The 14,219-nt window shown below is 53.8% G+C and overlaps 1 protein-coding gene across 3 annotated transcripts in view; it reads right to left on the reverse strand.

Annotated features, from left to right (window-relative positions):
* The window catches only part of RPTOR (regulatory associated protein of MTOR complex 1), a 392,717-nt gene that overhangs the window by 108,970 nt on the left and 269,528 nt on the right, over positions 1-14,219 (reverse strand). For all 3 annotated transcript variants that reach the window (XM_032241406.1, XM_032241407.1, XM_032241408.1), the window contains one exon: positions 5,509-5,584. In XM_032241406.1, the coding sequence (XP_032097297.1) occupies positions 5,509-5,584 (76 nt within the window). The remainder of the gene's footprint in view (positions 1-5,508; positions 5,585-14,219) is intronic.

Below are 14,219 nucleotides of genomic sequence, written 5' to 3' on the forward strand. Positions count from 1 at the left end.
ACTTTGCTCAGGGGGTAGTAGGGGGCCACAGGCAGAGGTGAGTCTCTGTGAGAGGAGGTCGGGAGGGCATCCTGCCTGCCCTCACCTGGCCAGGGTTGGCTATGCTGACCCCCAGGTCCCAGTGAATGTGGACGGACACATGAACGCCAGGGGAGGGCATGGTGCTTCCGTGGACCCAGGTCCGGGAGCGCCCTCGGCAGCCTCCACAGAGGCGCCTGGTGGGCAGAGCCCCGTGCCTCCGCTTAGAAAGTCAGCTGTGACCATTTACCACGTAGGCATTGGAGCTCTGTGTAGCCAGCTTACGTAAAGTTAATCACACTTAGGGGCAACCTGTGAGCTGGCGTGGAGCCCCCAGAGTGATTTTCCTGTTTTCAAGTGTGAATTATTCATAAATGGGTGCAGTACGCCCTCCTCCACATTCCGTGAGATGCGGTTCTCCTGAGTTAGAGAAGCCTTGTCCGTGAACGGAAGGCAGGTAATTCAGGTAATCACGGCTCTTCTCTCTTTCACATGAGCTCTGCCTGATGGATTTCCACATGATGCTCACTGCTGGAGTCACCACCCCATCCAGAAAGAGAAAAGTTCCTGACTGTTCACCTAAAACGGACAAAAGAGGGAAAGCACACCTTTGCCCGGCAGGTGCGCAGGGAGGTCTGCGAAGCTCCCTGAAGCCACGGGGAGGCTGACAAATGACAGCAACCGCCCGTGGAGGAGTGGCCAGCACTTCACATGACGCTCCAGAAAACATGTCTCCACCCGTGAGTCACACGCTGATGCTCTGGGCCAAACTGCTGACATCTCCTCTGCCCCATGAAGAGCGCCTGTGCTGGCCCCCGTGTGCAGGGGAGCGAAGCCCCTTCAGCAGGACGGAGAGCATGCAGGACCCCTGGGGCTGGGCGTCTGAGTTGCCCGCCACGACCACACACCTGGCTCTCCCAGGGCGATTCGGATGCCAGGAGTTTGGCTCTGTGGTCAGCCTGTGTGACAGGCAGTTTGGCATATTCTAAAAACAGGGGCAACGGACTGAAGATGGAAGGCCGGCTGAGAGGCTGCAAGCCTCCGCGTCGTACTCAGGGTAGCCAGTCCAGCTGACTTCTGCTCCCGTCACCCTGAGCACACCTGCTGCCGGCCGCTGTCCTCACCATCCAGACATTCTGAGACACTGGGGTCCATCCTGACAGCGGCACAATACATGTGCCACTTATGACCAGTTTGCTGCTTAGAGAGGGGACCTAGAGTTCACTGCCAAGGGGACACTGTCCCCTCTGTATGGCTCTGTGTGGACCCTGTCCCCTCTGTACGGCCCCGTGTGGACGCTGTCCCCTCTGTACGGCCCCGTGTGGATGCTGTCCCCTCTGTACGACTGTGTGTGGACGCTGTCCCCTCTGTACGGCCCCGTGTGGATGCTGTCCCCTCTGTACGGCCCCGTGTGGACGCTGTCCCCTCTGTACGACTGTGTGTGGACGCTGTCCCCTCTGTACGGCCCCGTGTGGACGCTGTCCCCTCTGTACGGCTCCGTGTGGATGCTGTCCCCTCTGTACGACTGTGTGTGGACACTGTCCCCTCTGTATGGCCTGTATGAACATTCTGCCGCTCGTCTATTCCACCCCTATGTACAGCTGCTCATTTTGCAGAAGGGTTCTTTTTAATACCCCCAAGAAAGTCAATTGTCCCAAGCCTTCCACTGCAGGGGAATCCTTCTGGCTTCTCTTCCTACCCCAATATACCCAGTTTTTTTTTTTTTGAGACAGAGTCTCATTCTGTTGCTGAGGCTGCTGTGCAGTGGCGCGGTCTTGGTTCACTGCAACCTCTGCCTCCCGGGTTCAAGCAATTCTCCTGCCTCAGTCCCCCAAAATCCCAATTTTGATAGGGTTCTATGTCACTATTAATAGAGAGAAATGAGAAAATGCAATTTTAAACGATACCACTTACAACCATTTTGAGGGAGAAGGCTCAATACTGTAGAGGTGGTGACTTCTCCCAAATCGATCTGTAGATTAATTGTAATCTCAATGGAATCCAGTAGGTTCGTTGCAGAAATTAACACACTGAATGTCAAATTCACATGAAAATTCAAAGGACCGAAAATGACCAAGGCAACCTCGGGAAAGAGGTGAAGTTGCAGGCCACCAGTTGAGAAAGTGTCATATAGAGCTTGTCATCACGGTCCTGGTGCAAGGACCAAGTGAGCAAAGGGACAAGCAAAAGAACAGAGGCAGCCACACGGACACGGTCCTCAGCGCAAACAAGGAAACAGAGGCAGCCACGTCTACACGGTCCTCGGTGCAAACGAGGAAACAGAGGCAGCCACAGGGACACGGTCCTCGGTGCAAACGAGGAAACAGAGGCGACCATGTCTATACGGTCCTTGGTGCAAACACCAGCAGTAAGCTGAGCATTCATGGGGGACGTGACCTGGGAGCAGATGCAGGTCCAGATGTGAAGGGAAACACACAGCCTGCTAGCAGAACATCTTCTCAGAATGCCCATCTCAGAGGAAACAAGGGTTCCATCAAACAGGACACCAAAAGCCGGAACCATAAGGGACAAAGATTTGACTAATTAGATGTCGTTAAAATAACGCGTTTCTGTTCATCAAGAAAAAAACATGTAAAAGTGAAAGTCCACAGAGCGAAAGAAGTCATTGGTGATAACGGGACAGATGATCTGTCTTTGGAGCAGACACAGAACCACAGCAGGTGAGTAACAGACAACACGACGGAAAAACGGCCAAACGCCTTAAACAATTTACAAAAGAAGACCGTCAAAGGGTCAATAAAAACATGAAACGCTGCTCCACTAACCATCAGGGAAATACACGGTTAGCTCTCAAGGAAATACCTTTTCATACTGAACCATCATAGCCAAATAAATACACAGGAACGAAAATTCTCGCATGCTGCAGGCAGGGGTGAAAGCTGCCCCCGCCACTTGGCAGAATCTCCGGCAGTATCTGTTAAAGCTGAGCATGGGCAAACCCGGGACCCCGAGGCATCACTCCTAGAAATGTGCAGGAGGGGCCAGCCCCTGAATGGGAGGACGGCCAGGAAGGGGAGGCCAAAAAAAATCAGTCATAAACACACATAATATTTCAGAGCAATGTTTCCAAAGATAAAAATTAATACAAAAATCCGTAACAAACAAGATAGCGACATTTCTGTGATGAGGATCACAGAATTGCCTTTTGTCTCAGGCTCTGCTGCGATGGTCTGGCCCTAGCCAGCGGTGCCCCTGAGGGCTGAAAACTGGAAACTGAAAACGCCCAGTGGCCTGGAAGGGACACAAGAGTGTTGGCACACTCAGACGACGGTGTTCACCCTGCAGTAAGAGTGAGCTGACTCAAGCCACGCTGAGTGACGGCAGGCAGACACAGAGACTGCGTCCTGCGTGAGTGACTCCATGGACCCAAGCACACCACCAAGCAGGAGGGCGGCCACTGTAGGGGGAAGGGAGGAGCTGGGGGGGCGCGGAGGGGGCTCGAGGGCGCTGCTGGGCTTGGGTGTCGTTACGCGAGTATGTTCCGCCGGAAACATCCAGCAAACTGTAAAAGCATGACGTGTACACTTTTCTATATGTATGTGGTACCTCCAATAAGATAAAAACAGAAACAACCCAGTGTGTGGTCCACGTCAGTTACCCCCACCTTGTCCTGACACCCCAACATGGTGAAATCATTCCTAAATGCAGAATATTAATTCTAGTATGTTAGAAATGATAGAGTAAAATCCTTGAAAAGATACTTGGCAAAGATGCCTGGCACAGAAACAGAAGCATTCGTTTAGAAAGAGCACACATGCAAATAGAAACTGCATTATTTTATATAAAAGCAGATCGTTCTGATCTCCTACAAGTACCCAGTGAAGCCTCGCTCCAAGTACAAAAAGGCCATTTTCAGGAAGGTTTCCAAATTTCTGTTCGCGGCAACAGGCCCAGAGCGCTTCGGAAGAGCGCAGGCATCCGGCCGCTCTGCGGGACACCCTGTCCTTCCCCCAAGGTTTGTGGTCCAGCAGGGAGGGAGGGAAGGCCTTTATCTAGAAGCCCAATGTTGATGCCAAGCACATGGAGGGAGCTGGATTCGGCCTCGCGGTTTAATCGCAGGGCAGTCTGCAACGCCCTTGAGGACGCAAGAACACAAAGACGGAGGAGGAATAAGTGGTGGGTGTGGGTGCTCACTGTAAATTTCTTTCAACTGTGCTCTAGGTTTGAAAATTTTCACAATCAAATGTTACCAAAAAAATTGACCAATAAGGGGAGGGTACTAGATGGTTATAAAGGAGAAGGACGTCCTCTTAAAAGGCCGTTTTCCCAGTCACCCTAGCCTTGGCAGCAGGTCCAAATCATCCAAAGAGTTAAAAGATCCCACACACGTACATCAGCCACACCCAGGCCCCGGACGACCGTGATGTGCACTACAAGTCACAGTCTGCGCAGTGGACGGAGCCCTTCCTGACCATCAGTGCCTCTGCCCGGGGCTGGAGGGCGACGCCCTGGCATCAGTGACAGCGTCTTCGGGGCAGCGGCCTGCACGAGTTCACAAGGGCCCTGTGCTGGGCTCCATCCAAAGCGCTTTCCCACATTAACTCACTTTGTCCTCCCAGTGCTCCTGATGTTGGATACCACCATAATCCCCCCTTAAGTGAGGAGACTGAGACACAGGAGGCCACCAAACCTGCCCTCGGTGGCAGTTATGCGTTCCGTGTGGTCCCCGTGGCTCTCAGGCTCGACACGGTGTTGTCTCAGGCGTGGCAGCAGCGGGAGGTGGGGAGGCTCGTCCCCCCTGCCTTGGCCAGGCTGCCACCCCCTCCAACCCTGGCCTCCCGTGACTGCCGCGCCCTCTGCCCATTCCTCCCTTGCATTCTTCACGGATGTGACGGGCTCCTCTTTCCTCACAGGTTCCTAGGGGGCAGGCCTCTGTCTTACTCATCTATTTTCAGACTCGATGCCTCACATAAGGCAAAAGCTCGCGAAGAAATCACAAGGGGGTCCTGGGGAGCTGCTGCGAAGCCCAGGGTCACCCTTGCTTGCAGCTGCTGGGAGGAAAACAAGATTCCAGCCTAGGGGAGCTCAGCTCTCCAGCGCCCGTGCAGTGCAGCCAGGGATTGGACGGCCCCCCAGGGCTCAGCACCAAACCCTCCTCGGGTCACTGCCCCACGGGGCTGAGAGTCAGAGGACTCGGGGAGATCTACAATGCATTCGTGGTGAAAGGCTATTTTCATGTAACGCGATCACCACTCACAGGCAGTGAACCTGCGTTCAGAAAAGCAGATCGGTAATAGCAACATTTTGAGACGGAATCATTTTAAATGGTGATTCTTTCAAAGTCTACCTTTAACCCCTGGTTGACTCGACGTTTTAAACTCTGGCAACTACATTTTTTCCAGGCTGGTGAACAAAATATCTGACACTCCAGGGTCCTGGGACCACTCCCAGCCTGGGGGCTGTGCAGTCCGGGTGCCCAGAGAAGTAGCCGCCACCATAGATGTGCAGGATGCCCTGGGAGGGACTCACCCTGAACGCGGTGCCCTCCTCGATGATCGTTGGCAGCTGAGACAGACAGATGTCGACAGCCAGGTCCCAGGCTTGCCTGTGGAGAGAACAGAGGAACACCCACTGAGCATGACGGATGGGCTCCCACCAGAGGGCACTTCGCAGGGCACAGGAGCCGGCTCAGCTGGGCAGCAGGGTCGGGGCAGAGGCCATGGGTGCTGGTGGGGGCATGTTTACAGTTTCACTGTTGTTCGGATTTAGGCTACAGAGGATGTCCGAGGGGCGGCCAGGAGGGTGGAGACCGGGGGTTGGTGCTGCCAGCGTTCTCACCATTTTGTTTGTCACATTTTTTCTCTTTAAAATAAAATGAGAAAAAAGCCTGGGAAAAACAAAGGAATGCTTCCCATTTTCTGCTGTGGTTTCTGACTGTGCCTTGAGCCCATCTAGCGGCAGCCCATACGTTCCGTGTGGTCCCCACAGAGGCTCTGAGAGGACAGCATCCCGGAGGAAGGTGGAAGAGACACCAGGGCCAGCCAGAGTGCCTCCTCAGGAGGGGTCAGTGTGAGGCTGGGGAAGGGCGTCCTGGCAGTCAGGGCTGAGCCCTGCGCTGTGATGCTGCTGTCAGCCCCAAGACCCCCACGCCCGAGAGGTCTGGACCTGGGCTCCTGAAGGCCAGGGTGTGCTGGTGACCTCACAAAGCACTTGGAGATGTGATTCTACCCTCGAGGACAAGACCAGCAGGGCTTGTTCGGGGTGAGAGGCAACAGTCCCTCTGAGAAGTGGAGTCAGCCACGGTCACCAGTTTCCCACGGCATCGAGACCTGTCTCAACACACAGAAAACGGGAGCCACTCCTCCACAGGGCACCTGGCTGCGCCTGGCAGGCTCCATTCCAGAAAACACGGTCCAAGTCCCTGGTGCCCAGCAGGTGCCTGTGTCTTATTCCTGCGTCAAGATGGCCTTTTGGGTTTGGTTTTTCACTCAGGCACCCCCAATGGGGATGATTTAGGTGGCTTCCACACCCTGATTCTATTGTAGGACCAGCAGGCAGTCTGAATTGGACCTAACACCTCTGGGCCAGGTCCTGGAATTCCCAGGTGTAGGCAACAGCCTTACCGGGCACCCCAGCACCATCACCACCTTCCTAACGTGGCCCTGCTAGGGCCTTGGTGTTGCCCATGGGGGCTGTTAGGACAGCCTCCTCCCAATAGGCCCCTTTGCTGGCACCTCCCTTCAGGCCAGCTGCCCTGTGAGCTTTCTCAGAGGCTGTAACATGGCACTTCTAAGCCTTTCTGTGGCTCTCTGCCTTCCTGTGGTACCCCAGGCCTGGCACACCCTGGCATCTCCAACATCTCCAGCCCTGTCTTACAGGCATCCCACAGGTGCCCTGGCATCCAGCAGTACTTCATTCCCAGTGCCAGGCATGTGGCAGGCTTTCAACACGCACTGGCGGAATGAGAGTGCAGGCGAGCAGGAACGCATGCTCTGTGCACGAGCAGCCCAGGATGAGATGTGAAAAGGAGACGGGAGAAAAGAAGGTCTGACTGCGAGCCATGATACTGGGCTCTGCTCCCAGCTCTGCTGCCCACCAGCTCTGGCCCAGGGAGCAGCTGACCTGCCTGCCTCGCCGCCTCGTCCAGAGGACCAGGGCCTGGCCAGGGGGCCCATGGGAGGCCGCTTGGTGAAATTCAGCATGTGGCTCTGGCGCCTTGGACACGTGGCTGTGTCTCTCCAGGGTCCATTTCACCATCTGTGAAATGGGGTCATGATCGTGTCTCCCTCACAGGGTCCTTGTAGAGTGGCTGACACAAAGCGGGTGTCGATCAGTGGCAGCTGCTGTCCCCCCCGGCCACAACAGCCAACACGAGCCCTAAACTGGAAGGGAATCATCACTTCACTCTCTGTACGGTCACAGAGCGAGTCTTAATTTCCACGATTCAGGCTAAGTATCCCTTTTTCAAAATGCCTGGGACAGAAAGTGTTTTAGATTCCTGATTTTTTTTACCTTTGGAATATTTGCACATACATAATGAGATATCATGGGGACGGGACCCAAGTCTAAGAACAAACTCCATTTATGGTCTATATACCTCTTACACACAGGGCCTGAAGCCAATTCCACACAATAATATTTCATATACCTCTTACACACACGGCCTGAAGCCAATTCCACACAATAATATTTCATATACCTCTTACACACACGGCCTGAAGCCAATTCTACACAATAATATTTCATATACCTCTTACACACAGGGCCTGAAGCCAATTCCACGCAATAATTTTGTGGATGAAACAAAGTTTGTGCATGCGAGGTCGGGGGGGGGATTGTCCACTCGCCGCAGCATGGTGGCCCTCACAGTTTTGGGTTTCGGAACGTTCTGGTTTTCTGAATTAGGGGCGCTCAACCCTCATGGCAGGGATGGAGGGAGGACACCAATTCCTTCAGCCCTACTGTCCCTTTCTCGTAGAAATGCGTTCCTTGAGGAAACCCCGGGATGATCAGTATAATGCTTCCTGCTTCTAGCTCTGCCATCTCTTCTCCTGAGTAATTTCCTAAGAGACTTGAGGACCCCGTGTTAGTTTGTTGGCTAATGACACTCTGTGCTGCCGTGTCAAAGGGCATATTTTCTCGATGTCTTAGTAAAGGACCAAAATAACAAGGAAAAATGAAAATCCAGAAAAAGAGTAAAAATTTAAGATGAACAAAGGGATGAAAGAACACTTTTACGCTTTCAAGGATATGAAATATACTTCACTTTCCCAAGACTGCCCTCTGCACAAACGCGCCCTTCCCCTGCCAATATAGTTAAGAAGCAATCAGCAGATCATCAAAAGCGTCTCAAAGCCCGTGCGATAAATAGCTCCCATATGCCCAATAAATCCCCAGGCTGCAGGCAAATGGCATTCAGCGGCATTGAGGGAGATTTTACTCTTGGTTAAGACAGAAGCAGTCAATTACTGCAATTAAACTCTATGAAGATTCCTTGAATTTAATCAAATAAAAAGATTCTGCTTCAGAAGTTAGAAGAAACTGTGTACGAGTTAGGGGAGGAGGAGATGAGCAGAGGACAGAGAGGGCGTTCGGGCCGTCGGCCAAGGGGCCCAGCGTGGCGCCTGGCGTGGCCTCGGTCAGCACCTCCCGTAAAGCCTACTCGCATGCTCTCCAAGGCCCTAGCTTGGTGTTGAAGGCCTGACCTGCGCTGGAGACATCACTCGGCATTCGGGACAGAGTACTGCCCAGGGAAGCTGTGTCAGAGCCACTGGTGGCAATCCTGCTCGGACGTGTGACCCATGTCGCTGCAGCGGGCCGCTGGGCTCCTAGAAGGCTGAGAGCCCACCTGGATCCAGCCGGGGGTGGGAGGCGGGGACTGACCCAGCTCCACATTTCACAGACCAGAAAAGCAGCCCTGGATGGTCTGGTTTCACGGACACACAGAGGCTCGGAGGAGGCTGAGGGGATGAGCAGAGCCCAGGTGTGGGCGCCGTGGCTCAGGGCGTGGGACGTTGCACGCAGGCTGCTCCGGGCCGTGGACTCAGAGCTGTCTACAGGAGAGGAGGAAAAGGGCTCTGTTCAAGTCTAATGAGAAGAAAGATGTAAAGAACCTACAGACTGCTGCAAGACAAACGCTGGAGCTCGACTGTCAGCTCCCAGGGCAGCTGCTCGGAACCTCACGCCGCGCCTGGGCCTGGCCCTGGCCCTACTGACAGCCCCACTCACAGCAAGGCAGGGAAGACAGGAGTTCTGGGAGGAGCCGGTACCCTGCGCAGCCTGCTGAGCAAGACAGAGGCCCTCTCTGGGCCTTGGTGGTTTGTTTATTTATTACCCAAAGGAAAGAATCAGATTAGATGAACTCAGAGCTCTCATTAAATTCTACAATTGCACGGCAATCTTTTTTTTTCTCTTTTTTGAGACTGAGTCTCACTTTGTCACTCATGCTGGAGTACAGTGGCGTGATCTCGGCTCACTGAAACCTCTGCCTCCCAGGTTCAAGCGATTCTCCTCCCTCAGTCTTCTGAGTAGCTGGGATTACAGGCATGCACCACATGCCTGGCTAATTTTTGTATTTTTAGTAGAGACGAGGTTTCACCACATTGGTCAGGCTGGTCTCGAACTCCTGACCTCAAGTGACCTGCCCACCTTGGCCTCCCAAAGTGCTGGGATTACAGGGGTGAGCCACTGTGCGAGGCCTGCACGGCCAACTTTTAAACAGCAGAGCAATGGTATTCTCTAATGAGCATTTATCTGTTGATTAAAACCGGCTGCATTTTCTAGGATAAAATCAACACAAACTTGCAGCTCTAATTTGGGATTCCCAGCTGAAGACAAGTGAGAGGGTGGGTCCTATATACACAGAGAGACCACGGTGGTGGGCTTCGGGAGCAGCCAGCACCAGGAGGTTTGGCACCGCACAACAGCAGAGGGTGGGAGGGGACGGGGAAGGTGTCTGGATTAGCACCTCCCACAGCAGTCGTGCAGTCAGGCTGCCTGGGGAACAGGGCTGGAGTGCTGGAGGGCAGGTCTGAGGGGAGGAGGCTGTGATTAGCTGTGACCGGGCTCCTCCCTCCGGCAGCTGCGGGCAGAGGGACTTTCTAAGCTGTTGGCTGCTCTGATGCGTCACTCGCCTGGAAAACATGTCATCCAGGCAAGAGCTGGGTTTTCAGGAAACAGCGCTGAGATGGCAGGCGCCCAGGAAGTGGGCTGGAGGAAAGCTGGCCAAGTCCGCACAGCCTCCATCTGCGCTTATCAATCAGGGAGCGGCGCCCGCCCCAGAACAGAAAGCCCAGGTTATTACCTCGGAGGAAGGCAAGGTTTCAGGACCCCTGAAATTGAAAGTGAAGGAGAATGACTCCCCAGTGACTTTGCATCAAAAATTAAACAGGAAACAGGCTCTGAGTATCCATCACTGCTGCCGCTGCCGAGCGTAAATGCAGATGACTTCATGTTTTAACCTCAATTTTTTTAGGCTTTGTTCCCTCTTTCTTCTCGCTAAAAATTCAACCTCTCCATCACCACACAAGGAATATAATAGCGAGACCGTGAATTATTTATTCCAAATGCTCTTCTGCTACGTTCCTGTGTGCTCCCTTGGGATGTACACACTTTGGTCTCTTGATGAGGCAGGAGGGAAGAGCTCTGTGCACTGTTTCAGTGGCAGACAGCCCTGCAGAGCCCCCTGTGATGCTCGAGTCCACATCAGCTCAGTCCTCAGTGTGGTTGGCAGGATCTAATGACAGAGCTGAGCACGATTCTGTTTCTGAGCCGGACGTTCTCCCCGTCTGTGCATCCGGGATCGCTTCTTGTTCCTTTATGCCTCCTCCCTGCCCTTAAGGAACAGGATTTGAGGTGGGACATGCCACTCAGGATGGAGGCCACATTCCCTGCTTCCCCCGATGAGGCTGGACCAGACATTGCCACAGGACAGGGAGGCGATGGGCGTGTGAGCTCTGTCTGCACCCCAGGCCTGAGCTGCCTCGTCCACTTGTCATGGCCTTCCCACCTGCTGGAACGTTGCCCCAGTGGCCAGCAGGAGCTTCCACAGGGATGGGAGCCTCCAGGACAGGAGTCACCTGTGCCCTGACACCTGGTGCACGGCGGCCGGTGCTGCCCATGCTCACACTGGACGGAGAAGAGACCAGCCAGACCACACTGCGAGTCTTTCTTCTCCTATGAGGATCTAGGATCTTCTCCGAGTCCAAAGCCCAATTTCTACATTCAATTCCCTGTCAGAGTTGGTTCATGATACAATTTTCATCATTAAATGGAACTGACTCGTGTTTACTTTTTAGCTCCAGATTCATGCTGGCATCCTTGTTGCTGAAAACCCTCTCAGGAGAACATGTGTTAAATGCAAGTGATTCTCTTTGAAATCACATCATCATTGATTTCTGTAAAAAGAACCCTTTAATATTACTATCTGGCACTCCCAGGATAGAAAGACGAGAAGCCACGATGTCAGACCCTGCAGAAAATATCGCTAATTGGAGAGGATCCTTGGACACGCACAGCCGGGGCTGAGGAGGAAGAGTGGGGTAAGCGTCCTGAGACTCAGCCCAAGTCGCTGTGGACACAGCCCTCCCTGCTGCACACGGCACTGCCATGTCCACACACCGTACCACCCCTCCCCCACCGCCACCGTGCTGGGAGTGCAGGCACCTAGGGCTTCACGGAAGCCTCTGTCCCTCAGGATTCACAGCTCAGTTCAGGGCAGGCAGGCTGCCCCCTACCCATGCCTGTGCCCTCCTGGATGCCAGCCCTGTCTTCCGCTGTCCGAAAGCCCCCATGCCTGCCTCACAGGCAACTCTACCAGTCTTGTTTTTCTCATGTAAAGAAGTACTCAATTATGTCTTCTGCTTGTCTCTAGTTCTGAATTTAGGCACAATAATGCCTTAGCCATAAAGACTATGCTAAAAAATTGCTTTTAGTGCTTTGAAGGCTTAGAAAATCTACAGGTAGACTTCTGACGAACCAAAGTCATATCTATCAGTTTCCAGAATGGAGAACCATTGCTCCAGCTGGACCGCCCTGGCACAGGCATCATTGGTGTTTATGTATAATTCTATTTAGCATGTTTTTTGGGGTGTGTGTAATACATACTTTCACATAGATATAAATTATATTGCGGATGCAATTCCATTTTCTTTCTCTCATTAATATACATTTTGTATAGTAATGAATAAAAGCTGAAGACTGCTTACGTTCTTGTAAGTACTCACATCTTCATTTCCTTCCATATTCCGTTAGGTACTAGGGTTATTCTCAACGTTTCCCTCTCATAACCTGTGTCCTGACAAATGGCTTTATTTGTCCACGTTTTTCAGAACATCCCATCAGTCGAGTTCCCCGGTCTTTCCTTAGCAACCTGCTATAGTCATGCTCCTAAGCCAGGTCACGTGTGGCTGCAGGGCAAAGGGGCAGGGCATCCAAAGGCAGGGTGAGCAGTGGGCAGGCAGGTGGGTGGCCACCGGGGCCAGCACTGTAAAGGGCGTCAGGCCAGGCGGTGGCCAGGGCTCAAGGGCCTGAGGTCAGGAAGGTCCCAACCAAGGGCAGGCCCCAGCCAGGCGGGTCTCGGCCGGATATTGATGGGCAGGAGTCACCAAGACGATTCAGATGCCAGGACAGGGCTGCGAATTCCCCAACCACCTCTCACGTCCAGCTGCAGGGAAAACTCCAGGGCTCTGTCCCTGCAGGTGATGTGTGGCTGACGTCAAAATACAAAGAACGCCACCTGCTACGGGGTCCTCACATGAGGCACACCCTTCCTGAGACCTTGCACTGGCTCCTGGGGCAGCAGTGCCGCTCCCTGCTCAGCTCTGCCTGGTAAGACTCGTTCGGACACCGGGGAAGCTTCCTCATGCCGACAGCGATGCTGGGATCTGCCAGGGCAGCAGCCATGTGTAACAAGAGGTGACAAGAACTTTGCTCTCTGCTTAAACGCCACTGCTGCCTGGGTGCACTCCTGTCTCAGGGACGTGCCTGAAACAGAAGCTCACGCACATATGTACCATGACCTGGCACACACGCCACTGAGTCAGCGTGGAGCAGGCTGGTGCTAGACGGCTGGAGCCACGGCTGGCCCTGCCATGCGGCTCCTCACTCACCTCAGTTTCTTATCAGTAAAATGGGCATATTGAGAGCAAAAATCATAGCTTCACAGCAGCACCTGCTGTGAGGGGAGATGGCTTAACAGGTGTAAACTTCAGAACATGCCCGACACGCAGCCAGCAGGGGCTCATCCCATCCGTCGCTGGAATTCCTGTTTTCACATGACCACTCATGACGTCAGTGACTGGTGTGCCGCAGGGCAGCTGTGGTCAGATTGCTCTCTGGGCTGTGCGACTTTATGCTCACTCTCTCTAACCCCAGCGTTGTTTGCCAGCCGAGGCGGACAGGCTAGAACCTGGCCCCAGGACCCCCGTCCCAGGTGCGGCCCCTCCCTGGAGGTGCAGGTGGGATCTGAGGCTGCTTTCAACCAGCAGAATACGGTGAAGGTGACGGCTGCCGTGACTGTGTGTGGCACTAGGTGAGCCTGCAGCATCCGGCTCCCGTGGTGGTTCTGAAGGGCGGGAGGCCAAGCTAAGGACCCCGCCTGGTGGGGACAGTGGGTGGTCTTAACTGCAAAGGCAGCCTTAACCTGGTGGGACCCTGCACAGAGGACGTGGCGGAGTCCCCCAACAGGAACTGGACCTGGAGGCTGCGTGCTGGTCTGCGATGACACTGCTGTCACACAGGAGTACATGGCCGGCACCCGCCCTAATGCTGTTTCCGCCTGCAAATTCTATTTTCCACAAGTTTGCTGGAGGGATCCTATTACTAAGCAGAGGGAAGTGCCCACCAGAACAGCCACGACACGGATGTAATCTGTGAATTAGGTTTTCTTCTTTCAGCACAAATCTTCTTCAATTCAGCACAGCTGCCCCCTGGGCGTCCACATTCGCTGCTTTCCTGCGAAGCCCGGAGCCCGCGCCTGCCCTGAGTCACCCCTACTCGCCTCTTCCTTCCCACAGGCCTAGCGGCTGACTAAACGCTCCCATTGTGCTCACATCAGTCACCAGGGCAAGACGCAGATGCGTGCGCGAGGTGTGAGTTTAAGTAAGAAAAAGGAAAAAAATCCAAAGTGCATAATGTTCCTTCTGCTGCGTGAAGGTGAAAAGGTGAAACCCCAAAGCCGCCCAGGCCATCTGCATCCACAGGCCAAGTTCTAGGCCATCTGCATCCACAGGCCAAGTTCT

This window comes from Sapajus apella, unplaced genomic scaffold (assembly GCF_009761245.1).
Source record: "Sapajus apella isolate SASKATOON/1434 unplaced genomic scaffold, GSC_monkey_1.0 scaffold48, whole genome shotgun sequence".
In the NCBI taxonomy this organism is placed as follows: domain Eukaryota; kingdom Metazoa; phylum Chordata; class Mammalia; order Primates; family Cebidae; genus Sapajus; species Sapajus apella.